This window comes from Phaeoacremonium minimum, assembly GCF_000392275.1.
Source record: "Phaeoacremonium minimum UCRPA7 unplaced genomic scaffold PA7_03_scaffold_44, whole genome shotgun sequence".
NCBI classification, from domain to species: Eukaryota; Fungi; Ascomycota; class Sordariomycetes; order Togniniales; family Togniniaceae; genus Phaeoacremonium; species Phaeoacremonium minimum.
Window position 1 is genome coordinate 469864 of NW_006920951.1, and position 25953 is coordinate 495816.

At 52.2% G+C, this 25953-nt stretch overlaps 9 protein-coding genes across 9 annotated transcripts; 6 read left to right on the forward strand and 3 right to left on the reverse strand.

Annotated features, from left to right (window-relative positions):
• Positions 1-1607: 1607 nt before the first annotated feature.
• Positions 1608-2805, forward strand: UCRPA7_905 (putative flocculation suppression protein; the record flags this gene model as incomplete). Its single annotated transcript, XM_007913495.1, has 5 exons — positions 1608-1897; positions 1949-2047; positions 2103-2170; positions 2638-2642; positions 2698-2805. The coding sequence occupies 5 exons, from the start codon at positions 1608-1610 to the stop codon at positions 2803-2805; spliced, it is 570 nt and encodes a 189-aa protein (XP_007911686.1).
• A 1396-nt stretch (positions 2806-4201) lies between these two features.
• Positions 4202-5092, reverse strand: UCRPA7_906 (hypothetical protein; the record flags this gene model as incomplete). The annotated part of the gene is made up of 1 exon (XM_007913496.1): positions 4202-5092. One exon carries the CDS (start codon positions 5090-5092, stop codon positions 4202-4204), a length of 891 nt encoding a protein of 296 aa, XP_007911687.1.
• Positions 5093-5353: 261 nt separating this feature from the next.
• On the reverse strand, positions 5354-7635 carry UCRPA7_907 (putative cytochrome p450 alkane hydroxylase protein; the record flags this gene model as incomplete). Its single annotated transcript, XM_007913497.1, has 5 exons — positions 5354-5375; positions 5974-6600; positions 6660-6728; positions 6780-7257; positions 7476-7635. 5 exons carry the CDS (start codon positions 7633-7635, stop codon positions 5354-5356), a joined length of 1356 nt encoding a protein of 451 aa, XP_007911688.1.
• A 1675-nt stretch (positions 7636-9310) lies between these two features.
• Positions 9311-10875, forward strand: UCRPA7_908 (putative succinyl- ligase beta-chain protein; the record flags this gene model as incomplete). Its single annotated transcript, XM_007913498.1, has 4 exons — positions 9311-9364; positions 9453-9542; positions 9601-10750; positions 10832-10875. 4 exons carry the CDS (start codon positions 9311-9313, stop codon positions 10873-10875), a joined length of 1338 nt encoding a protein of 445 aa, XP_007911689.1.
• Positions 10876-13720: 2845 nt separating this feature from the next.
• Positions 13721-14011, forward strand: UCRPA7_909 (hypothetical protein; the record flags this gene model as incomplete). Its single annotated transcript, XM_007913499.1, has 1 exon — positions 13721-14011. One exon carries the CDS (start codon positions 13721-13723, stop codon positions 14009-14011), a length of 291 nt encoding a protein of 96 aa, XP_007911690.1.
• Positions 14012-17504: 3493 nt separating this feature from the next.
• On the forward strand, positions 17505-18452 carry UCRPA7_910 (putative fructosamine kinase protein; the record flags this gene model as incomplete). Its single annotated transcript, XM_007913500.1, has 2 exons — positions 17505-17691; positions 17761-18452. 2 exons carry the CDS (start codon positions 17505-17507, stop codon positions 18450-18452), a joined length of 879 nt encoding a protein of 292 aa, XP_007911691.1.
• An 816-nt stretch (positions 18453-19268) lies between these two features.
• Positions 19269-22022, forward strand: UCRPA7_911 (putative root hair defective 3 gtp-binding protein; the record flags this gene model as incomplete). Its single annotated transcript, XM_007913501.1, has 4 exons — positions 19269-19363; positions 19440-19889; positions 19950-21682; positions 21736-22022. The coding sequence occupies 4 exons, from the start codon at positions 19269-19271 to the stop codon at positions 22020-22022; spliced, it is 2565 nt and encodes an 854-aa protein (XP_007911692.1).
• Positions 22023-22184: 162 nt separating this feature from the next.
• UCRPA7_912 (putative ribonuclease h2 subunit a protein) lies at positions 22185-23207 on the reverse strand (the record flags this gene model as incomplete). Its single annotated transcript, XM_007913502.1, has 1 exon — positions 22185-23207. One exon carries the CDS (start codon positions 23205-23207, stop codon positions 22185-22187), a length of 1023 nt encoding a protein of 340 aa, XP_007911693.1.
• Positions 23208-23754: 547 nt separating this feature from the next.
• UCRPA7_913 (putative cupin domain-containing protein) lies at positions 23755-25902 on the forward strand (the record flags this gene model as incomplete). Its single annotated transcript, XM_007913503.1, has 4 exons — positions 23755-23831; positions 23892-24082; positions 24148-25737; positions 25790-25902. 4 exons carry the CDS (start codon positions 23755-23757, stop codon positions 25900-25902), a joined length of 1971 nt encoding a protein of 656 aa, XP_007911694.1.
• Positions 25903-25953: the final 51 nt, after the last annotated feature.

Sequence of the window (25953 nt, forward strand, 5' to 3'; positions counted from 1 at the left end):
CCCCATTTCATTTGTCGCTGGCATTAACATTGGCATTGGCATTCCGACCTCAGCCACTGACAGCTTCTCCGCCACGTTTCCAGAAGTCAGTCGATCTTGCAAGCCACCGCAAAGCTAACACAACCGAACAGAGAAGGACGCCTGGACCATCTCGCGCCGCCTGGGTACATAGAAACCCATACCCACTCCGTTTGTTAGCGGCCAATCCGTCCCATCCCAATTGGCACCCACCCCAGCTATCGCCGACCTCTTCTCCCCTCTTTTCAGCGCCGTGCAGCAAGGGTTCTTACACACACCTGCTATCTCCTGTAGCACTTACATTCGCTACTCAATCCTACTACCTCCCTATCTTGCTTGACCTAACTTCCAGGCGACATTCCCACACACAGGTGCCCTTACGACGTCGTACTGTATCTTATGTACAGGACAGTACAGTAGCAGAAACACCCAGGACTCAGCACGCGCCCCCCTTCCAAGGTTCCCCCCACCACCTAATCACGTACCCTACCTGGCCTCCATGCAAGATAGATACATGGGAGGAAATCACGGCATCCCGATATCAGACAAGGGCCAGATCCACTAAATCTGATTCTAGAGACAAGGAGACTGTCCTGCGGTGCAAAGGATACAACCCCATTTCTCTCGCCCATTGCATACTTCACCTCATTTATTGCTTGGGTAAGAGGCTCACGCAGGACAACCATTGTTACCCTTGTACTGTACGGGATCTTGTTGTACTGCAGGCGACAGGTACATCCAGACCTGCCTAGAAACTTGAGAGACCAGCTGGCCCGGCCCCCAGCTTCTCTGTTAGGTTGCGCCCGCGCCCAATTGCCTGCCGCACGCCCCCTCCCTGAACCTAGCCGTCTTGCCATCTATCTACAGGGTACACTAGCCAGCTGTGGCCTCTTATAGCGTACATAGGTAGATTCACCCCCGGCGCCACAGATCCATTGCTACCTTCACCTGTGCAAGGAGTACACCATCCACTCGGTCTTGCAACTTAACTCAACCCGCAACCACACTCCATCTCCCCCATTCTGTCCTTACTCTTCGATCTCCACATATCAATCCGTTGCAGCACCGACTCGACCGGCTGCGAGAAGCCATATTTCGCGTCCACGATTGCCACCCGGCGCCGACCTAACTACAACGCCGCATCCTTCTCTACGCGAATTGCTCTGCTCCCGCACGCCAACTCAGCAGGCGCGGCCAGCAGCAACTGCGAGGTGGAGTCTGTCACAAAGGGAACGGCTTGAGCGGGTCCATGTCCGAGCAGTCGGGAAGCAGCAGGGACGACATCTTTGCGAACAAAGAGATCCAACGCTCTTCGCCGCCGCCTAGGCTTGACCAACGGACCTCTACCCGCACCATCCAAGAAGCTATGCAGTGTGTTACGCCTCATTCCCCATAGATCCCTGGTTTCTACCCGCGCAGAGCCCACCGGACCCAGCAAGATCTGAGTCTATCTATCTGTATCTGCGTTGCGAAACAGCTGCCATCCAGCATCTGGCCCAATGCTGACTGTCTTACCCGTCCCAGTGCAAATGGCGACTGCCATTGACAGCCCCCAGAGAACTCCTCTGGCGGAGACCTCAGAGGAACCAATGAGTGCACGAACTGTTCCCATCCTCACGCCGACCATCCAAATGTCTGCCCCGTCCCCCGGCGACCCCATGGACATCGCAACACCAACCAACTCATCTGCGCCGGCTTCTGCGACCAAAAGTCCTACGGAAGAGACCAATGGTGGAAGGGATTTTGAGAACACCGGCGCCCCGAAGAACGAGGCGCAAGGAAACACGGGATCCATGACGATGCCAGCGCCAGCAGCCGCAGCCGCTGCAGTCCACCAGCCCAAGATTGTTCAAACTGCTTTCATCCACAAGCTTTACAAGTAAGACGGCGCTCCAATGAGTGATCCAGATCTCGCGCTGACCTCAATTAGCATGTTGGAGGATCCTAGTATTCAGCATCTCATATCATGGTCAAATTCACAAGAGAGCTTCGTTATGGCTCCATCAGCAGACTTCTCTAAAGTACTTGCGTGAGTACTCAAGATGCCTAACGCCGCTCTTACAGAACCCTAACAATTTGCTCAGTCAATATTTCAAACACACCAACATCTCATCGTTTGTTCGGCAGCTCAATATGTATGGCTTCCACAAAGGTGCGTTGTGATAACCCTGCACTCTCAGTAGCATGTACTGACAATAGCCAAGTAAGCGACGTCTTTCACAATGGCAGCCCAGAGCAGACAATGTGGGAGTTCAAGCATGGAAATGGCAACTTCAAGAGAGGCGACCTGATCGGCCTGCGTGAGATCAAACGACGAGCCTCACGCCATGCTCTTGTCAACCGGGAATACAATAATCAAAAGCCCATTCCAGCCCAGCCGGGAACACCAGCTGAGCCAATGCAACCAATCCAAGACACTGGAGACCCAAGGCTCGCTAGCATTGAGCACATAGTTTATGAACTTAGCAATAGGGTTGCGCGTAGCGACGAGAATACTCACCTCATGTACATCAAGCAGCAAGCCCTTCTCGACACGGTTACCCGACTTCTTCATTTCAATCAAGAACTTTCGAGAACCGTAATTTCCCTTGTCCCGAACCCCGATAATCCTATACATAGGGACGGTACGCTTCGACATTCTCACCATGGTTCGTGAAATATAGGCTAATGACATTTTAGTTGTGGCTTTGCAAGGAGAGATTCAACGGCAAGCTGACATTATCCGTGGACTCGATGAACCACCTGAAGCTCCATATTCTAGCAGAGGCCAATATTTTGCCCATTTAGACAATGCTCCTGTGTCTCCACGGCAGTTGGCTCAGGATGATGCGCGGCGATCCAGCTTAGCTGTTCCCCAGAACAGACCGAATAATTTCTATCGTCCACCGGTTCCGTCGAATTTGTCCATCAGTCCCCGTCGTCCTTACGGATCTATTGGCGCAAGCACCACGACCCAGTCCTCACCCTCTTCGCTAAGACCACAACCGCCGCCACCACCGGTTGGACCGCATCCTGGCCCTCATCCTCTGTCAGCAGTCGAACCACCTCCGGGTAGCTTAGCACGACGACATACATCGGCTGACATCAGGGCACATGGCTGGCAGCCTAATCCATCACCATTCGCTTCTGGACCACCATCAAGCCAGTGGCCGTCTTCACCGAATCGAGTTGACCCTGAAGACCAGCGAATCCGAAACTCGTTGTCTCAATATTCATTACAGACCGCTTCTCAACCCCACTCACGACCAGCATCTCCTCCACCGCCACCCCCTTTTGCGAACGGTGGCGGGCTTGAAAGCCTGAGCAGTTGGTCGTGGAATTCTGCTAACAGGGCAGATAACAAGAATCTATCTGTCAGAGATAATTCAGCGCCCCCCACCCGCCGAGGCAGCATGGCTCACATCTTGAATCCAACCGATACAGCTGAAAGAGAAGAAGAGGAGGACGATCCAAGAGGAGACGATGATCGAAAACGCAAACGACTAGGTTAAGCGATTCCCGCTACGATTATCCTTGATTTGCGAAACCGCTCGTCTCTTGACTAGCAAGACCAGCTTCGAGCTCTTTCAATCGCAATTCAATAGATAGGATCTGAGTTCCTCTCGTTGAAGCCTATTGTGAGGCAAATGTGTCACGGCCGATTTTCATGATTCTCGATATGCATATGACGAATTACACCTAATTGTTATCTCCTCGTGTTGACGCAACGTCATGAGTAGGTTTGGGAGGCTTGACGGATTGGATTTCAAAAGCCATTTAGGTCAAGATCATGTCCTAGGCGTCTTGGCCATCCGACTCGGATGCGGAGGCAATGTCCTTTTTACAGAGCTTACGGCCGCGAGGAGGCTGATCCCCGTTGGCCCTGTATTTATTGTACCGGCGGGGTTTAGTCACTCATGTGCTGTCAGGTTGGCTGGCACAAGTGGGCGCGGAAGATGTTGCCATAGCATCTTCAAGGAAGGATCTTTCGGTAATCTTGTATTGTATGGTGTTAGGTTGAAACAGATAGTACCACTATAGTCTGGGCCGGTCTTGGACAAGCTACTAGTGTATATCCTAGCTGCTTCGATGCTGGACTTGGGAAGGGGCATTCCTGTCAAGCTCTGTGCCTTTATTAATGACAATTTGGTCATCTTTCACCGCTTCCGAGTCCGATCTGCTTGATATCCCTCTCATGTGTAGTCTAGGCGCTCGAACCCCGGGTAGACTGTTCAGAACTTGTACCCTTTCTTTTCGCCTTCTTGTTTCTCTTCCGTTTCTTCTTTGAGCCTTGCCCAGAGTGGTGGCTCGGCTCATCCGCTACAGGAGAGCCTCGCGCGTCGCTAGGATGGCCAGCTTCAAGTCTATCTACGACAGCTATAGCCGCGACTTCGAGCTCCGAACCTGTGCCATCTCTCACTGCTGGACTTCCTCTCAGCTGCGGCTGATCCATAAGGTCAATATCCTGCTGTATTGGTTCGGACTCGCTCATCGTCGCCGGTGGTGCAGCAGCCTTCTTCTTCTTCGACCGCCCAAGCCCACTCCGCCCGACCTCCTCGTCGTCATCGCTGCTCTCCGCTCCGCCCCGCCCGCGTTGCCGTTTCTTGTTCTTGGCCGCCGCCGCCTCCTCGCGCTGCTCGCGCGCCCGCTTCCCCAGCAGCCGGCCCCGCAGGTCGCGATCCTCGGCGGCGCGCTCGGTCGCCTTGCGCTCTGGCACGTAGCCAATGCCCGCGTTGCTGCCGAGCGCGGCGGCCGCAACGTCGGCGGAGTGCTCGGCGAACTGGGCCTCCTCGGCGTCGAGGTCAGCTCTGGATTTGCGGTGGATGTTTGAGGGCTGGCTCGCTGTCCTGGCTGATGCTGACGAAGAGGACTTCCCCGCAAGAGAGGAGAAGCCCGCGCCAGTGGTGGATGGTGCGGGCTTAGCTGAGGGCGCGGTTTGTGGAGGAGGAGGGTGGCGGGCGCGGATGTTCTGCAGGAAGCTGCTGTGCTTGGCGAGGCTGAGGTTGATGCGGTTGAAGACCTGGTTGAAGTCGCTCGTGCTGGGGAGCTTGGCTTGCGCGCCGCCGCCGCCTGTGGTTCCTTGGTTGGGAGGCATGTTGGCGCGATGCCCATTTGCTTATGTGCGGAGCATTTCTGGGAGGTGAGGAGCTGGGGCCGGCTCGATTGTGTCCTCGATGCGAATGATGTGGTTGGAGGCGAGAAGGTGGTTGTCGCAAGCGTCTGAGAAAAAATATGGAGGTTTCTAATGGAGCTCTAATCTTATCGGAGGTATTGCCTTCCCCCAACACCTCCAATGTCAAGAAACCACTACCAGCTTCGCACATATATTCATATTCACAACCTTTTCAAGATATATTTACTCCCACTCGACTATGTAGCTATCAAGACTATTAATCATTCCAACGTAGATAGTACATGTAGTATCTAGTCGTGATGTGGGCGAAAATCCAGTTTTTAAGTGTTGATTACCTCTAATAAAGAGAAAAACTACGAATCATTAGGGGGTACACCGTAACGATCTCAACCCATAAAGAGACTCAAGCAATATCACCGTTTTGCGCCTCGAAAAGAGCAACGGGAACACCATGTCCAGGAGCTCCCACAATCTCAGCTTTGTGAAATTGCGCATGCCAATCGCCTCGATACTCAAGCCTGTCATACTTCTGCAAAAGACGCACCACTGAATAGTAGGATTTTTGTTAGTCTGAATGAGTTTGATATAGAGGAATGGGGCTTCTCACAGCAGAAAGCCATTTCAGTCATTGCGAAGTTCTGCCCGACACAGACTGTAAGACTTGCAGTCAGTAATTCCCTTGTAGAACCATGAAAGAGCAGGGAAAGGCCACGGTGCAGATGTCTCAGGGTTAACTGGGCAAAGTTGGACATGGTTGTCTTCAACTGTCTGAACATGACGTGATACTAGTAATCAACGCTAAAATTTGCTTACTGCGTGGGCCTCCATTGAAAGGCACGTACTGCCAAGGCTTCGGCGTCCAGTGATCCCAGCGCTCAGGGCTGAAGATGGCTGCATCGGCGAACTTCTCTGAGACGGGTGGGTATAGATCTGGTCTGCGCTGCATGGACAGGGCGCTGTATACTACCACATCGTTCTTCAACACGGCGATGTCGGGCTGTCCTGGTTGTCCGGGAAGCGTTGTGTTCTCAAGAGCCGCTCTGAGGTTGTAAGGAACTGCTGGGTATAGCCGCAGTGCCTCGTTCAATGTGTGGGTGAGATATGTCATGTTCTTGAGGTCTTCGTACGTTGGAGAGCCGGATTCCCCAACAGTCGATAAAATCTCGTTGCGCAGCTTGGCATAGACGGCTGGGTAGTGCGATAGCTCGTAGATGGTCCATGAAAGAGTGGCGGCTGTAGTGTCTCGGCCAGCAATGAGAATAGCCATGAGCTGATCCCGTATGACTTTCGGGTTTCGAGAATATCGTGCGATATTATGAAGAAAGGTAAAGTTCTTGTCCGACTTTGAGAGCTTCTCTAGTTCCTCCGGAGGAAACGTCAAAGTGTGATGGATGAACGGCGTGATGAAGCGCTCGAGGACTTTGATTCCTCGGTAATACTTGTGAGTCGGAACGAGAGCCTTGAAAGGACTAAAGGTATACATCAATATCTTGTATGACATAAAGGTATTTCTTTTCAAATTACTTACGAAAGAATGGTAAGCATCATCTGTATCCTCTGCACTTCTGTAAAAGCAACCGCAAATTCATGCTTTGGACTGAACATCAAGTCAGTGAGGCATCTCGATCAAGCGTTTGACAAGACATACTTCTCCAAGCTGTTGACACTTTCTCCGAGAAGGAAGTCAGTAGTCACGTCAAGAGTCATGCGGTAGAACAAATCCGAGATGTCGACAGTTCCTCCTGACGATGGTAGCTTTGAAATAAGCACCTGTGTCCACTTGTCGAAGATTTCTAGGTCTCGGACTTTCTCCTTGATGAACATGGGCCTGATCAGGCTTCGGCTGTCCTGCCAGAGATGACCATCAGTTGTGAAGATGCTATCTCCCAAGAAGGGACTCCAAGTCTGGTGGAACTGCTGGCCTTTTCCGAAGTCTGTGAATTTCGATGTGAGAACCGTCTTGACATGTTCCGGATCTCTGCTCAAGATGAAGCGTACATTGCCATTGAAGGCAATCTCGACACAATTGGGACATTCCGGTGTTGCCCATCTGAAGACGCCATTGTAGTAGTCAAGCAGCCTGTTGTTCATCTGTTTATATCCAGCATCGATGAAGAAACGCAGTCCTATATCAAATTAGCACCCATGTGCAAAGGATGACCGAACGACCACGTCTGCGTTGTATCACGTAGGATAGGCGATTTCGAGAAGACCCCAACTTAGATATATACATATTCTGGCAAAAACGTTTATCCCGTTGGTGACAAAGATCGTGATCAGAGAAGAAGGCTGCCAGGTAGCATCCTCCTGTGCTGTTGTAGCCAATATACAAGATTCCACGTACCGGTGAGGGGATTTGTGGCAAGCACTGGAGCTCTCACTCCACCAACCTTTCGGATCTTATAGTCCTTCCATACTCGACGACTTCCGTAGAATAAGACAAGGGAGCCGACAACGAAAACCAACACATGAGACGGTGGTAATTCAAGTAATGCACTAAACATTGTGGTTATCCTTGTTGGTTGGTCTGGAGTCTGACATTTAGTCCTTCAAATTTGAATGAAGAAGTCGTGGTCTGGCTGCATATAGATGGTGAAGTTGCCAGATATGACCTCAAGAGACATACAATTAGATCCCCAGCCAGGAAGCATTTAGAGGTTGAAGTAGCTGCCCGATGTCATATGAATACAACGCACATGCAAATAGGAACAAGGGCCGCGGCAGACTATGCCACACCCTCCTTCACACCTGCAGGTTAGAGTGGATTGCCCTATTTGTTGAACATCTCTGGCCAATAAGATACTTGGTGAGCTTGTTTACCGCTGAGGGGAATTGCGGAGGTATGAGCCCTCAAGAGAGACATGCAAAGAACGCTGCCTGGGTTATTCCCTGCGCTGATCAGTCGTCGACTTGGTGGCGCCTTATCCTACCAAACGTGGGATCATCGACCTGACAGCCAACAGCCGAATGTGTGGGGTAGCATTGGCACATCTAAACTAACGGATGACGCGGAGATAGTCGAGGGGGAGGAACCCGAAAACGAGGAGATGGAATCAGTGAATGCGAGTGCTACAGCAGTACCTCTCTCTATTTCAACCAAGACCGTCAACAATTCCAGTCCCAACCCCGCAGGTGCAAGTTGACTCAACAAGTCTGTGCAACGCCTACGCCAAGGCCGGGCCCCGCTTGGTGCCTGGGTGATAGACGCAACGGCCCAAAGTTAGACGTCCGCCACATGTTGGAAGCACTGGTAGAGCCGCGGTATATTCTTCCTTGTAAGAAACGAGTTCTCTTGACCCTGAGCTAGCATGGCTTAGATAGATGAGGATGTTGACCATCTGCCTGATGCTCCATCTGTACCACGCCCACTGGATGACACACCGATGCTTGTTTGATAGCAGCAGTCCTTGCCGTTAAAAGTAGCAAATGCAGTTTAGAAATAGAGACTAAAGCGTGACCAAGGAAGGGCTGACTTAGAGCAGCATCATATGTAAGTCCATATGCTGAAAATGGTCTCCAATTGACACGAAGGTTGTTCACAGGTCAATACTCTCTTTAATAGGGCAATCGACGCTTGCTTGGGCTGATTATTACCATATTTACTACCTTAAGGTAATGAGTATTTTTGCTAGCTATGCTTGAAATGCCGGTGGCCCGAAAGAATGTTGGAAGGTATGGCTATTCTCGAGGGTTGGAAGTCGTTTTGCCTCCAACTTGGCAGCTCAGTTGACATACTGATGGAGAGAATTTTGTGAACAGGGCACTCGTCTCGTTTGAGATGAAATATACAAGCCAGCGCGTTAGATACAGTTTTGAGATGGGCCAATTAGAAGCATCTTAATATATACATCCAGTGCATTTGATGCGAAGGTAGAATTAAGCATCTGACCTCACCTAGCATTTTCGGTGAGCCTTTCGAGGCATCAAAGTCAAGACATGCGGTGCACGGACCAGGTGAGCTTCAGGAGCTTCATCTTACCGAGAGATGGCTTAATTGGTCCGGGAAATCCCGCTAAAAACGGAACATTGGATTTATGCACCAGGGGCGTCATTTCTCGTAGTAACGAGCCACACCCTCAAGCAAAGAGCAGCCGCATCGACGTTGGACCTCCTCCATCGATTTCCTTCGAGTCTGTCCTTTTTCCATTTCCATTTCCAGTCAATTTATTGGTCCTCATCATGTTCAAGCTCGGTCGCAGCCGAGCTCTGGCCTCGGCCTTTGCTGCACCGAAGGTATGTCCTGGCTCTGCGCTGTCCCGTGAAAAGGAGCTGCGAGCTTGAAAAAGTATTTGGCTTTTGAAACTGACGCATGAGATCACAGGTGTCGCCATCCGTCAGACTTCCCGGCATCGCGCAACAACGACGAGCTCTGAGCATTCACGAGTATCTATCCGCCGACCTCCTGCGCCAGGTACATAGCAAACACGTCGAACTTTAGATAACACATACGCTGACATTTTGCTTATCAGTATGGCATCCAAGTCCCCAAGGGCTTCAACGCGAAGACAGCCGCCGAGGCTGAGTCCGTCGCGAAGCAGATTGGCAACGACGATATGGTTATCAAGGCTCAGGTTCTGGCTGGTGGTCGAGGAAAGGGAACATTCGACAACGGCTTGAAGGGTGGTGTTCGCGTCATCTACTCACCGACTGAGGCGAAGATGTTCGCCGAGCAGATGATTGGCCACAAGCTAGTCACCAAGCAGACCGGTGCTGCCGGCCGTCTCTGCAACTCAGTCTACATCTGCGAGCGCAAGTTTGCCCGCCGCGAATTTTACCTGGCCGTTCTCATGGACCGTGCCTCCCAGAGCCCCGTTATCGTGGCCTCGTCCCAAGGAGGTGTCGACATCGAGACCGTCGCCAAAGAGAACCCCGAAGCTATCCTGACTACCTACATTGATATCAACACTGGTGTTACTGATGAGGTGGCACGGGATATCGCTACAAAGCTGGGCTTCAGCGAGCAGTGCATTGAGGATGCTAAGGACACTATTCAGAAGCTCTACAAGATCTTCCTCGAGAAGGATGCTACACAGATCGAGATCAACCCTCTTTCTGAGACCTCCGATCACAAGGTGATGTGCATGGATGCTAAGTTTGGCTTCGATGACAACGCCGACTACCGCCAGAAGGAGATCTTTGCACAGCGCGACACCACCCAGGAGGATCCGGAGGAGGTTCGTGCCGCCCAGTCCGGCCTGAACTTCATCAAGCTGGACGGTGATATTGGATGCCTGGTCAACGGCGCTGGTCTCGCCATGGCCACCATGGACATCATCAAGCTGAACGGTGGTCAGCCTGCTAACTTCCTGGACGTTGGTGGTGGTGCCACCCCGGCCGCCATCAAGGAGGCTTTCGAGCTCATCACCAGCGACCCTAAGGTTACTGCCATCTTTGTCAACATCTTCGGCGGCATCGTCCGCTGCGACGCCATCGCTCACGGTCTCATTAACACTGCCAAGACCTTGAACCTCAAGATTCCTATCATTGCTCGTCTGCAAGGCACCAACATGGAGCAGGCCCACGCTCTGATCAACGACTCCGGCATGAAGATTTTCTCGATTGACGACCTCCAGAGCGCCGCGGAGAAGGCCGTGCAACTCTCCAAGGTCGTGAAGATGGGTAAGTGGAAGGCCTAAACCAACATCCTTGCCGGATAATCATTCCCCCCCTTGGATCGAACGACGCTAACACTCCCTCGAGCCCGTGACATCGACGTTGGTGTTGAGTTCACTCTGGGTATTTAGGAAATGACTTAGACGGGGTTCCTGTTCTGTATTATTTCCTGGCGGGCGGTTTTTCATCATCAATGATATGTGCAAATATGTGGACTGTGGAATAGAGCTCGACAACAGATTGTCGTCAATGCATATCAATCAACATCGATTCATCATTTAGACTTCTAATGCGTGGAGAAAACCTCTCCGTCTGCTCATGGTGCTTACACTTGAGAAGCATCCTTGTGGTCCTCTGGGCATTTGTCCAAGGACAAATCTTGTCCGCCTGACATATAGGAGAGATATCTGACTGGTCGAAGCTGCAAGCTTTGGATCAGCCACGACTTATCAATCCCGATATGACGTGGTTGAAGCCTTCGGGTAATATCGTATCTTCGACGGATAAGGAGCGTAGCAATGGAGCTTGATGAGGCTCCACAGACAAGGCTCAGGCTAGTGTCCAGTTTTACGCAACTCGTCACTGCTCGAACTACTCGGAGCCCTTAATTCCGAATACCATCTAAACCAACTCTGAGAGCGGCATAGCCAGCCTCGAAGACTCTGTACTGCTGACATGGCTGTTCGTCGAGGGGGCGAATCGATAATTGTGGTTCAGTAATCGGCGTGTCACTGCAATGGACTTGTTTGTGAAGCATCACGAGACTGCATGCTGAAGGTCGATCAAGGGCACAAGGGCAGATGCCGGCGGGAATAAGCCAGGTGAGTGAGTGCCGGGTCTGTAAAGTAGCTAGATCATTTGCTGCTGCTCATAGGGACGATAGCTTTCGTTCCAGAGGGAGCGCTAGGTCTGGCCGGCTTATTCGAGTCGATGGAATCCCTATGGCAGACCGGTACGTGTCGCTGACCTCATACGCGCGCACCACTGCGCATCGTATGCCTCATCCATCCGGTTGCATCCAAGCTGGGAACAGCTGGGTAGGAGGACTACTCGCAAAGGTCAGTTTACCCAAAATGTGACTTATGAGAGAGCTCATAAGCGGTTATACAAGTAGACGACATAGGCGCGTGGCAGCTACGGCAACTCGCCGAGCGTACGCCGAGTTATCTACGGAGGGCCCTGCCAGCAGACTAAGGTAGCCGCGACGCCTCCCACGTCCGAAATTTGTGGGTAATCACGATACTTTTCAGTGAATTTCGCCCTCTGGGCCCCCTTTTTAGATGATTTAGATAATCGTCGAGGCATGCTACCCGGGTGTCACCGGTACTTGTGTCTGTTTCCTTCGTCCTTTGCGTCCTTGTGTCGCCCTGGATGGAGCCCATTGAGCCCCCAATCAGCCAGCTCGTCCAACCGGAAGGCTGGTCCCTGAGGAAGACAGACAAGCAAAAACCCACACCGGACCCGACGCGCCGCTGCGGGTCGCCGGTGTCAGTGCTCAGTGGCCCCTCCGGCTTGATCCGGGAAGAGGCTTGTATGACTGGGCAGCGGTGACGACTGGCTGCGAAAGGGGGCGAATGTGGTGGATCGTGAAGAATTGAAGCTACTTGACTTTTCTTTTTTCGCGATAGGGCGGTCTGGGAGGATGCGCACTTGCAGGCCGGTTTGGGAGACATTGCTGAGGCTGGAATCCGTTGTTGGATGCAAGGTCGTGTAATTGTGCGGCGACGGCGGCGGCAGGTGATGGTGGGGTCCGGCTCTCCTAAGCTTTTTGCATGCATGTGGCAGGCAGGCTCGGTAGGGTGACACCTCAGCTACAGCACCTTTACCTCACCTTAGCTACCGTCATAAGAGCTGACCACAGCTTTGTCGATCTCGAAGAGATTGTGGCTGCGCCCGCCGGTGACTGGCCTGCAGACGAGGCTTGATTCCATATCGACATAATCAAGTCGGATTATTCTACGACAAACCACGCCTGTTTAGTCGGGACGTCCTACGGGATTGGGAGGATGACTACTTCATACCTACCTATCTTCGTACGTACCTAGGTGGATGGAAAATGATAAGCGGGTGCGGTTAACAGCAGATAAGGGATTGCACTTAGCCTCCGCGCTTGGCTGTGCACACCACCCACCTGCACGGTGTAGATGTACCTTAGACCATCCAGCCAGCTGCAGCTGGTGCTTCCCGCGGGTACCAATTCTAGTAGACTGTAGCCCAGATTGGGGACAACCTGGAAGGTAGCTTCGGTACAAGCAGATAGACAAATAGACAGACAGCCAGGCTAGGCTAGGCTAGTAGAAAACCCCCTTGAGCTTGGGTCGGGGGCGTGTCGGGGAGTGGGAATATGTGGGCGGGCGGCATGCCGAGCGATGCAAGTGCCAAACGCCTCCGAAATCCTCTAAGACGGTTATCCCACGGCTAACGAGGCCATCCATCCCAAACGTCTCAGTAGTATATAATCACGGCCGGCCCCCGGCCTTGGAAACAAACCGTTTGAAAGGAGCCCTTCAAGTCATTTTCCTTTCCCTTAGTTCTTTGCCCTAGTCCTTTGCGACTTTGCCTGAGGTCCAACCAGCCCGAAGATCGATCCCTCACACGAACCGAACTTCGCTGTTATACTCAAACGACTCACTATTACTTGTCTCCCCCTTAGTAGTGAACCATACCTCACCGTACTGTTCCCAGTACCAAAGTTCGCCTTTCCCTTATACTCCTAAAGACTATCCTACTTACCTATCCACCTACCTGTTTACCTGTCTGATACCAACTCATCAAACACTCTTCACACCGGAACAAATAAACATCATCATAAAAAAAAATAACCGTCTTTTTGTTTTCACAATGGTTCTCGGCTTTCGGGTTTCGTACTACGGCGCGGAAGACTCCACCACCGTGCGGACCACGGCCGGGAGTTCTCGGGCCCCCATGTGTCCCTGCAGCGCCTGTTGGGAAGGACTTCCACATGGGACCAAAGCGATGAACTCCTGGCGCAAGAAGAAGCAGCAGCAGCAGCAGAAGCAATTCGACAGCCCGGCCTCGTCGACGTCGTCTCTGGCATCGACCCTCAGCGAGAAGTCGACGCCGTCTTCTTCTCCCAAGCCCAGCAAGAAGAAGACGACGCTTGCCAGCAAGCTGACGCGCCGACCGAGCACCGAGAGCTTCGCCAGCGACATGGTGCCGCTGCGAGGGACCATGTCGTTCCAGTCGACCGCCGAGACGCTGAGGAGCAGCGACGATGGGAACTCCTTCCTGGACGACAAGATCTAGACCTGTCTGTCCATGTGTTGTTCGACTGTGCCTACCTTCCTCGTGCGCGCGCATACGCTTGCGTGTAAGCGTCGTTGGACCTTAGGTACCACTTACACACACTTGGACACGGGGTGCGGGTACACACCACCTCCACCTTGGCACGCGCTGGGCACAGCGCTCGGCGCGGGCCTGAGGCGGAGAAACAGGAAGGAGATCCGGCGTGGCTGTTCCCATCGACTGGACGAGACGGCGAGGAGCACTGGCGAAGGCCAATTGAGCGACTTGCATCCTTTTGTTGTGCAATCCGAAGCGTTGCGAGATATACCCGACGAGAGCCTTGGCAGAAGGGAAGAGGGCTCGAGTCAAAAACTACGGTTGTGTGTGTGTGTGTATGTGTATGCACTTTTGGAGGAACATTTCTCAAGCGATTCCTGAATCATTCCATCCTCCGCCCACGGTGCAGCAACTACTTTTGCTGCACTGTGGCCCGGTTGCATTGATTGGCGTTAAATTCAATGGTTCGTTGGTTGGTAGATTGGTTTAACCTGGCTGGTTACGATGGTTGTATGTGGTGTTCTCTTTTTGGCGTGACTTACACACGCTACATCACCTACCCGAGTTACCTAAGGCCCCGGGGGGGATCTGGTGTCCCCCCGTCAGGTGCGCCTGCAGGGCCCTCCTTTAGAAGTGGGGAATTACAATGGACGCAGTGGTTTTTGGACGGAACAGATGCGATGCCAGCCCTATGCTTCAGATCTACAAGGTCTCGACATCACGTTGTTTAGCAGAAGCTTTTTTAGCTATTTCACAAGAGAAAACAAAACAAGCAATGGTCACTGCAATGACCTATTATAGACTCAAAATATCGTCTGTCTGTCTTATTGTGGAACTTCAGCCGCCGGCTCCGGATTATCGTCTGGATGTACTCCATGTTGGGTCCTGCTTGGGAATTGGTTGGACTTCTTTCTGAACGCTGCAATTAGAAGAGATGAGTTAGATATCAATCAAATAATGCTTCGGATTTCTTAAAATGTGCATTTGTGTAAACTGTGCAACCCAGCCGTCTAGATTGAGTTCCTTATCGTGATCTTTAACTCCTCGCATCGAGTATTCTTTTCAGAGCCTCAAATTCATATCTTAGTTTGTACTAAGCTGTAGCTGGTGTACCCGCATTGGTAGGAATACCCATAGAATCTGGCGAAGGAAATCTGGCGAGCAGCTGCTGTACGAGCTGCAAGACTTTCTGCTGGCTACTGATGAGAAACAGAGCCTTGGTCTCCTCCTGCATAGAGATCATAATCTTCTGCTGCTCCTCTAATGCTCGAAGGACTTGATCCTGCTTCCTGTCGACTTCGCGAAGTCGGAAATGAGCCTGCCGTAGCTCCCTTCTGTGAAGATGTTCGACCTCTTTCATTACCATCTCGGAAGACCGCCTGGCTTTATTCATGATATTTCGCAGATCTTGCTCTGTTATTTTCGTTGTAGGTAGGGATATGATGATAGCTGTCATGCCTTCAACGCTATCTTTGTAGAGTTGAATGATTCTATTCTTGACTGTAGGTTCAGGGTAGACCTCATACTCTCGACTGCAAGCATCGAAGATATCTTGCAGCTCAATTAATGCTTCCAAAACCATGCCATAACATGAAAAATGTCGTTTAAGCTTGAAGATAATTAGTTTACTCCCTTTTGACACTTATTTAATATCAACTCACCTGATATATTGATTGCGCTGCCTCCCAGACCACAAGTTGATATCCAGCGTCGACTGAAATAAAGGCGTGCAGAGTTACCTGAATCATCGTTCGTTGCTGATACCTTTCCACCAGGTCGATCGATGTTTCCTGTAGGGCGAGTTTTAGATCATCCGGCAGTTTAAATGAATCACGGCCTGGGTCGTCAACCTTCCCCCTCTCCTTGACTAATAGACGCAATGCTTTCTTGGCATTCTGAGACCAAGCTAAGACTGTGGTATCTTGCTCAATATCCTGTAAGGCGTGACTAATGGTATTTCCCCGTACATGTCTGATCGTGGGCTCACCGGAGCTGCTGTGTTCGTTGGTCCAACGTTGAACACTGCCGAGCCTTCACGGCTACCAGACGGATGAGTAGTCAATAAACTATCAGTTTGAGATTGCCCGTCTGAATTAATGCTACCAAAGAGCTCAGTGATTCGGAGGTCACTTTGCGAGTGACTCTCGGCTGCTTTCCTAGAAAGAACATCCACCTTTTGCAAGAATCTGTACTCGAACTGTTCGAGCTGGGACGAAATCTTGGCATGAACGTCTTCGAGGTGAGATTCGAGCTGGCGCCCATTCTCCTCGACTTTGGTCCCAATGACCGCCAGTTCCTCAAGGACCGCAGTGTCGACTTTCCTGATCGATACCGGTTGTCAGTACATCCTCGCCGCTATTTACCCTTGGCAGTACTCACATCCCAGCGACCAACATGGCGAGAGCCAAGGTCTGCTTCGTGCTCTCGAGGTTCCCCGTGAGCTTCTCAAACTCTTCAGTCTTAAGGATCCACCTCACGCTCGAAGCAGCCTTCTTCAATGTCTCCTTCCAAACAAGACCCCGGTCAGTGCGGAGAGGCTCGACAGCCAGCCATAATGTGTTGAACTCAGACTCACATCCGGTCAAACAGACAAAGATGATATCGAGGCTCAGGCGCGAGGCGTTGGCCAGGTTGGAGCTTGATCGGCCAACCTCTGAAAATAGCTTTTGAAGGAGTTGCAGCTGTGTGCACATTTGACGCACTTCACCTGGGGCATCATTGACGGGGCTGAAGAAACTGTATATCCGACTGCTCAATGCAATGACTGTCTGTACCGCGGCCAGAACCTCTAAGCCGCTCATGTTTAAAAGTGGCCTTGAATGAGCTTTGCTAAAGAGATAATGTGTTTGGACGGGCGAAAAAGAAGCCCATTAGTAGTGAGAATGCAGGTGAGTGTGTTGTTCTCTGTTCAGCCATGCGAGGCTGCCGGAGACTATCTAGCCATTTCTGGCACGTGCCGGATGCACCGAGGGACTTGAGGCAGACTGAAGAATCCCATGTAAGTCTGTGGCGATGGAGCGAACATGCAGAACATAAGTTGTACCCAAAAAGACCGAATTCGACTTATATCATGCAGTTCCACAGGTACTCTTGCAGAGGAGCCGCTAGCTGGTAGGGGCTGTCCCTCAGTGCTTCTATGGAGCTCTCTCAATCATTGCATTCATTTCTTTAAATCCCAGGACATTAAAAAAATGAAAATAAAAGGTTTCCGAAGACTTAACAGCGATACAGCTCTATCTCGTGCGGGCTTGGCGAAATTATGCACCAAGTTCTATAATACTTTATAAGAGGATGATGCGAATTCCTCTGTGCGAGAGGGTATACAGCAACGCTGACGTCACAGTGGTGTGCTCTCGTAACAGCCCTCAAACCCATTGACAACGTGAGCTCTCACATTACATACATAGTGCAGAACTTCGATCCTCACCAGAAAGGAGACTTTTCAAAATTTTGAAGAATGGCGCCGAATGTAGATTCTGCTATTCTAGACGCTCTGGGCTTGGACCCAAGCATCACAAAGATAGCCACTCACGGCGGCTCCGGCTTCGCCTCTACCTTCAAACTGTCAAGTACAGTGGATGGTGAGGTGAAGAACTATTTCGTCAAGACAGGCACCGGGAAGGACGCAGAACTCATGTTCACAGGTTAGCAACACAAGAAGATATGACACAAGGGAGTTACTGATTGTGCTTGTTTGCTGATGGATACTCCAGGTGAACATGCCTCCCTAAATGCCATTCACAATGCCGTGCCCAATTTCTGCCCGGCGTCTCATGCACATGGCGAGATGAAATCTTCACCCGGCAAATACTTCCTTGCTACTGATTTCTTGGACTTGGGCTCCTCTGCACCGGGGGGCACGGGGCAGTCGCTCGCCGCGAAACTCGCCAAGCTGCACACCACGCCGGCGCCTGTACCGGCGGGCTACGACAAGCCCATGTTCGGGTTCCCGGTTTCGACATGCTGCGGCGCCACACCCCAGGACAACTCATGGAAGGAGAGCTGGGCAGATTTCTACGCTGAGAATAGGCTGCGGAGCATTTTACGCGCGGCTGTTCGCTCCAACGGCAAAGACAGCGAGCTGGAGAAGGAGGTTGAGAAGGTCGCGAGCGTGGTGGTGCCACGTCTGATTGGAGACGACCATGTCAAGGGCATCAAGCCAGTTGTGATACACGGAGATTTGTGGTCCGGGAATCATGGCCGGGGCCAGATTGCCGGCAAGGGCGGTGCGGAAGAGGTCGTGTTCGACCCGTCTTGTGTCTACGGTCACTCGGAGTATGAGTTGGGCATCATGAAAATGTTCGGGGGCTATGGCGGGAGCTTCTGGAGCGAATATGAGAAACTCGTTCCTAAGGCTGAGCCGAAGGAGGAGTGGGAGGATCGAGTTGCGTTGTACGAGCTGTGAGTATATTCTTGCGTGCTGTGAGGACCTATTGTTGCTAATATATATAATAGTTATCATCATCTGAATCATTTTGCTTTGTTTGGTGGAGGCTATCGTAGCGGAGCAATGTCTATCATGAAGAAGCTCATCAGGAAATATGGCTGAACTCTCTGTAAAAAGGCATATTAAACAACGTTGCTCTACACGTTTATGCTTCATGAGCCTTGCTTGATCTGACATGATGCTGTTTATGGAACTCAGAATTCATAAATGCCCAAGTTGAGGTCCAAACTCATGCGGGGGGTTGGTAGGTATCTGGGTAATTCTACAAGGGACGGGAAGGCCCGTTGGTAGCTTCAGGAAGGTGAAGTGTGTTGAAAGTCAGGCTAGATGAGTTGATTGATACATGTCAAGGAGTCACCCGTATACATCGCGTGTCATGTAATGACTCTTCAGCACTTTCGCACGGAGTTTGGTGTAGGCACTGATATTGTGCGTGTTGATTCGCGGCGCATTGCGTCCTTGTGACGCTGAGCAGATGCATGTGTAAGGTTTTTGGCTGCTTCTCCAGTAGCACATGTCAAGTAGCGCAGCCAATCCGGGAGGCACTTACACCCTTTCGGCCAAACTGTACCTCCGCCACATCCCTGCCAGGTGTACTGGAAAGTGACCAGGGTCGATGTCACAACTCGCCGCCAATTTCCCCAAAAGATTGTTGAATACGTCAAGTCCACTCTTCCTACACGATACACCCTACCAGATCATGGCCACACACTTATATACCTAAGAAAGCGGGAATTTTGATTTTGATTTTGATTTGCTTCGGCCTTCGCGACCATGAACGGCCATTTTGCTGCCGTCGGCGATGCGCCGGGCGGCGCCGAGCACTACGAGCATGGCATTCAGGTTATCGATGAGGACAAGCAGTTCAAGTGAGTTTGCCCCTCCGCCCCAATTGATATACGTGTAGATGTACGGCCAACACATACTTACGCGCCCTTCTCGTAGCAAAAACGTGAACGAATACCTCCATGAGACGCATGTTGCCGAAGCTGGCTTCAACTATCACCTCATTTCCGTCTTCGGCTCTCAGTCGACAGGAAAGTCAACCCTCCTCAACCATCTGTTCGGCACCGAGTTCAGCGTCATGTCGGAGACGGAAAGGCGGCAGACTACGAAAGGAATATGGATGTCAAAGAACAAGAAAGAGTTGTCCGAGGGCTCCGAGGGCAAGATAGCAGAGAACATTCTCGTCATGGACGTCGAGGGTACGGACGGCCGTGAAAGAGGTGAAGATCAGGATTTCGAGCGCAAGAGCGCTCTCTTTGCGCTGGCTACAAGTGAAGTCCTCATTGTCAATATCTGGGAGCATCAAGTCGGACTGTATCAAGGCGCAAACATGGGTTTGCTCAAGACCGTGTTTGAGGTCAATCTGCAGCTGTTCCTCAAAGACAAACAGTGAGTCGTCATCAGCCCCCTTTGATCGAATTTCGGAGCTCTAATCATTTGATACATCAGGTCGAACCCCAGATCGCTCTTGTTCTTCGTCATTCGTGATCACTTGGGCACAACACCTCTTGCTAATCTACGAAACACGCTAACACAAGATCTCACAAAAATCTGGACTTCCATTTCGAAACCACAGGGCCTCGAGAATTCCAAGATTGACGATTACTTTGACTTCGCCTTCGCAGCTCTTCCCCACAAGATTCTTCAACCCGACAAGTTCATCGCTGGTGTTGACAAGCTCCGAGGCCGCTTTGGTACAGGTCACCGCTCCACCAAGGATCAAGAGTTCGAAGGTGGTGTGTTCCTTGCTGAGTACCACCGTAGGATACCTGCAGATGGCTTTTCGGTTTACGCGGAGGGCATCTGGGACCAGATTGTGAACAACAAAGATCTAGATTTGCCCACCCAGCAAGAGCTTCTCGCCCAGTTCCGGTGCGATGAGATTGCAAGAGAGGTGCTTGTGGGCTTCGACGAGAAGGTCAAGCCGCTGGAAGAACAACAAGCCGAAGCTGTACGGCTGGGTAAACCGACTGTGCTGCCTGACTTGGGATCGATCGGCAAGGAAGCCCGCGAGAAATGCATCAAGGCCTTCGAAACGCAAGCTAGCAGATACCACAAGGGCGTCTATAAGCGAAAGCGCGTGGAGCTGGAGGAAAAGATCGACTCCCAACTCAAGGCTCTGTACCAGGGACAACTGTCTGCTGCTCACAAGGCAGGTGTCGCTGCCTTCACCGAGGCAGTCACAGCTGCGGTCAAGGCGGGCCAAAAGGCTGGTGGACACTACGAGTTCGCCGAGATTGTTGAAAAGCAGAAGAAGAAGACCATGGAGATCTACAAGAAAGAGGCGCAAAGCCTTGCCATCGAAGGGCTTTCATGGACAAACTTTAAGCCACAGTATCTGCTCTTCGGCAAAGAGCTTGATGAAGTTGGCTCCAGACTACGTAAAGAAGAGCTGCGTCGCTTAGCGACCAGAGTCGACCGTTGGGTCAGGTCCAGACTTGGAGAGGCCATCGGTCTCGAGTTCAACAAGCTTGGATCCGGTCGTGCTGGAAACGGCGCACCGGAAGACGGTGAAAAGCCACCTTCAGAAAAGGATCTGTGGGACCGTATCTGGAACGTCTTTATCTCCATTGCCAAGGAAGCTCAAGACCGCTTCGCTGACAGAGCTAAGAGCCTGGAGGCTAGTGAGGAAGAAGTGGAAGTTGGCTTGTGGAGACTACGACGCAAGAGCTGGATTGCCCTCAGGGAGAAGATCGAAGAGGAAGTCATGGAAGGTAATATCCTGCTGAAGCTTCGTGAGAATTTCGAGGATAAGTTCCGATATGACGAGGCTGGTGTTCCCAGGATCTGGCGGCCCAGCGATGATATCGAGGGCATCTACACAAAAGCAAGAGAGTCGACACTTACGCTCATTCCTCTGTTGTCTAGATTCAGGTTGTCTGAAACCTATGGCCCTCCTGATCTCCCTGCATTTGTTGGAACTCAGCCCAGTGCCGCCGAGCCGGGTGATGAAGAGGATATGACCCCGATTGGCGGCGTTGATGAGGAGGAAGGCAAGAGCCTGGAAGAGGAGACGACTGTGTTGAGCGAGAGCAAGCGTCAAGACCTTGTCATCCGCTTCAAGAAGACTGCAGATGGTGTTTACGTTGAAGCCAAGCGTAGCGCGATTGGAGGAATTACGCAGGTCCCCCTTTACTTCTATGCGTTGCTCCTAGTGCTTGGGTGGAACGAAATTTGGATGGGTAAGCCATGCTTGTTTTTCATTGAAGTGGTAACGTCACTAACAGAGTCCTAGTCTTGCGCAACCCTTTCCTCTTTCTCTTGATCATACTGCTTGCCGGAGGCACCTACGTGTCGTATAATCTCAACCTCCTAGGGCCTATGATGCAAATGACCAATGCCGCGGCCCAGCAGGCTGTAGAGATTGGCAAGCAGCGTCTCCGAGAATTTTTGGAGAATTCTGAGACTGGCCGCCAGGTATTGGCCATGCCCGCACGAGACAGCGACGCTATCAGCATGGAGACTTTGGATAGCCGGGGGAAGAGAAGGGAGAATACTGTAGATGAGGACGACGACATCTGATCACGACTAGGTATATAGCAATGAGGAAACCATGGTTTGGTCGGTGCTTGGCGGAGGTTCTTGTCGATTCATTGCAGGAGCATTGGTTTACTCATCAAACTGCACAGTCCAAAGCCTTAATCAAATAATGACAACCCCAACTCCATACCCAATATCCGGACCTTAAAATGCTTCCAATCCCACAGGCGTGCCGAACCATGAACCGAGCCCATCTGCGTCCTTCTCTTGGTCATTTCCTGCTGAGAAGAAATCTGTTAACTTGCTTGTGTCGGCGTCCTCGTCCACGGGCCATTCCACCTTGACACCCCCTTTCGAGTCCATCATATCCTTTGCGGTACCCCAGCTGAAGCGACATTCCGGGCCCCAGCCGAAGACGGGATGCATGTTCCTCTTCAGCCAGGTGACGCACCTCGCGTCAGACGGGTAGCCTGAGCCCCAGCCGTCCTCCTCGGTGGCCCCATCGCCCTCTCCGGCGCGGGCCGCATACAGCACTTCCAGGGCAGCGTCTCTCGTGACCTTGGCGCACACACTCGCCGCGCTGACACAGGGGTACAGACTGTCGGCCTTCTTGGCGACGGTGATCTTGATGGCCGGGAAGACGCGCTCTAGCTTCTTCTGGTAGACGATGGGGCTGCCGATGGTGTCGACGTAGATCTCACGGACATTGACGCCCCTGGCGAAGACGCCCTTGATCAGCTCGATCGTGGTATCCATGGCCTGTGCGTTGAGGTTGTACGTGGCCGGGCGCATCATGTTGGCGCCAATATCCCGCGCCGAGAGTGCAGACACGGCCCAGCCGCACGAGTTGAACAGCGAGGTATCGGTTGTACAGAGCGTCTCCATCAGCGAGGAGCGCACGGCGGCCGTGAGGACCTTGGAGTCGTCGAAGTGGTGCTCGGTCCGTAGTAATGAATCCGAGAGCTCCAGCGGCAGGAAGAAGATGCCGTAGACCATGGGGCCGAGGACAGGGCCGCGCCCGGCCTCATCAACGCCGAGACAGCATGCCAGACCCTCTGATACAGAACCATCCTGACTTGTTGAGGGGAGGAGACCAGGTGGTATTTGTGAGAAATGTGTGTATGAGTCCCCTGAGAGGAGGGCCTTTTGGTTGACTGAGGGCGGGATGAAGACGTCCGAGGCAGGAGTCTCCAGCGCAATATCCTCGTTCATCTGGGAGTCTTCCATCTTGACTCTGACGATTTTGAATGTACTCCAATCCTAGATCAACTTCCACAGTGATTTGAGAATGTGTCCCCTCAATATACTGCCATGCGTTTATTCAATATTTGCAATGAAGGTTCAAATCAAGGTAGAAACCCTCCTGCAAATTACTATGTAATAACGGCTGGGTAACTGTAGTGAATTAGACGATAGATGCAAAGTCGTCTGTAAGTAGCCCTTTTAGTACAGTAATAAGGGAAGATTGTTGACTCCGATAAGGTGGTCGCTCTGGGCGGACGCGTGTGACCGCGCGAGAACGCGTCCGGCAGCCAACCATATTAGCGCTTGCCCCCCCTACCCCCAGTAATTAAGTGAATGAACCTAGGAGGAACACCAAAATTGCTCCGCGACTGTTCGACGTACACAACACCAACTCGCCCCTCCTTAACGACACTCTGCGCATTCGCTCGACGTCTGCTGTGATTGACTGTATTATCAACGTTGCTGAAGGATATTTCTCGTTCTCGATCAAGCGCGCAGCTCTAGCCAGCAAACAGCACCTCTCAACAAAATGGCGCCGCGCACAACGGCGCAGCGGCGCTCGCAGTCGCAAAATGAGCACATCTACGATTTGGGAGTGAGAGGACGGTGAGTAGGACGATGACGCTTTTCCAAGCAGATCAACGGCGATTGACGATTTCTATTCAGGAAAACGGGCGTGTTTCTGAAGGATACCGGTGTGCGCGACGAGCACGGGATGCAGCCCCTCGATGACCTATTTTCGTCTCCTGAGAAAGAGAATCGCCGCGTGGTCGAGGTTGAGAAGGAGAATCTCCGCGTGATCGAGGACGACTCCGAGGAGAGCGACGAGGAGGAGATAGAGATGGACATTGACGAGAGTATGCATGCCAAACCAGGCCCTCCTGGCTTCCGAGCTCTGAAACTAACGCGCCTGTTCTCGAAGCTACTGGTCCCGCACCGTCTGCTTTCATGAACGCACGAAACGGTGTGCAGCTGCCTATCCCTCGTGGCCGGTCGCCGCCAAAGACCTTCCTTCAGTCCCCAGCGATCAAGAACCCAGCACTTGGTCCTTCATCTTCACCGGCGCGCGGATCAGTTGTTCACCCCCGCGGACCCAGCTCCTCACAAACGGTGAAGAGAAGGCTAGATTTCGGGATGCAGTCACTTAGCGCGGCCAAGCCGACTGCTAACGGCACAAAGAGATTCGGTGAAAAGCCAAACGGTGTTACGAACGGTCATCAATCGCAAGAGGACGAAGACGACGAATCTGACAATGCGTCTTTGCCGGCAAATGATGATGAGTCTATGGCCATTATCGATGCCGGCGTTGATGACTATATTGACAACGATGTCCAAGGACCTGAAGAAGAGGACGAGCCAGAGGAGGAGGAGGAAGAGGAGGAGGTAGACCTGGCGCCGAAGCCCGCTGCTGGCCGCAAAGGACGCCCTAAGAAGAACGCCCTACCAGAGGAGCCCGAGGAGGATCAGGAACCCGAGCCTACAGTGGAACAAGAACCTACGCCAGACGAGTCTGATGAACCAATCAGAGCTGGAAGGAAGCGCGGCAGACCAGCAAAGGGCAAGGGAGTCCAGGATGACGATGCGACCGAGAAGCCAACTAAAAGACGCCGCTCCGGAGGTGAAGAAAGTGATGCTGCGAGCGCCAAAGAAGCGAAGAGAGGACCAACGGGAAAGGCAGGACGACCGAGAGTTGCAGGCTCTGATGTTGAAGCAGAGTCATCCAAGCCATCGAAAGCCATCAAGAAGGCCACGACCGCGCAGAAGGCCAAACGGGGCCGTAAGCGAGAGTCACCCGCCGTGGGCGAGGCGTCTTTTGTTGAGCCACCTCGTGGGCCTCCTCCACCAAAGAGCAGAGGCTTGATGATTATGCGTCGCGAGACACCCGGTGCCGCCCCGGGCATCTTCCAGACCCGATCGGGCCGAACCTCCTACAAGCCCCTTGCGTTCTGGAAGAACGAGCACGTGGAACATGATGGAGGAGATATCCTGGAAGATGGCAAAGCGCATATTTTCCTACCGAAGATCAAGGAAATTGTTCGCGTAGAGGAGCAGGAGGATGACAGGCCGACAAAGCGCAAGGGCCGGGCAGGACGCGCTCCGGGCAAGAAGTCAAAGCGCATAACCTCGGATGAGGAGTCTGAAGAAGAGGTAGAGCCTTGGGAGGAGGATCCAGGCGTCGTGACTGGCGAGGTCATTGTATGGAATCCAGATCACGAGTTCAACCCTCCCGCTATGGACGACGAGGTTGAGGTTGTCGAGGAGCAGGTTGCCATTGCGGGCTCGGCGATAGAAACCCGGGATATTCGTAATGCGAAATTCCGCTTCGCTAAAACGCTGAGTATGCCCTTCTTCGGCTCTGGTGTGGTCGACATGCCACCTGGCTCGATCAAGCGCCCGAAGAACTCGAGAAAGATGCACATGACATTCTTTGTGTATACTGGGCGTGTCAAGGTCTCGGTGGGCGAAACAGAGTTCAGGATAAAAAATGGAGGCATGTGGTTTGTGCCGAGAGGTAAGGAGTTGCTACAACCATACACTACAGGATGATAACTGACACAACGCAGGCAATTACTACAGTATTGAGAACGATTATGACCAGCATGCGAGGATATTCTTTGCCCAGGGTTGCGAAGTCACCGCGAATCCTGGCCAAGCAGAGCTAAGTATGCTGGGTTAATGAATTATGAAGTCTGCCTTGTGGTTGGTTGTAGGGCTGTGTTGGGAAGGG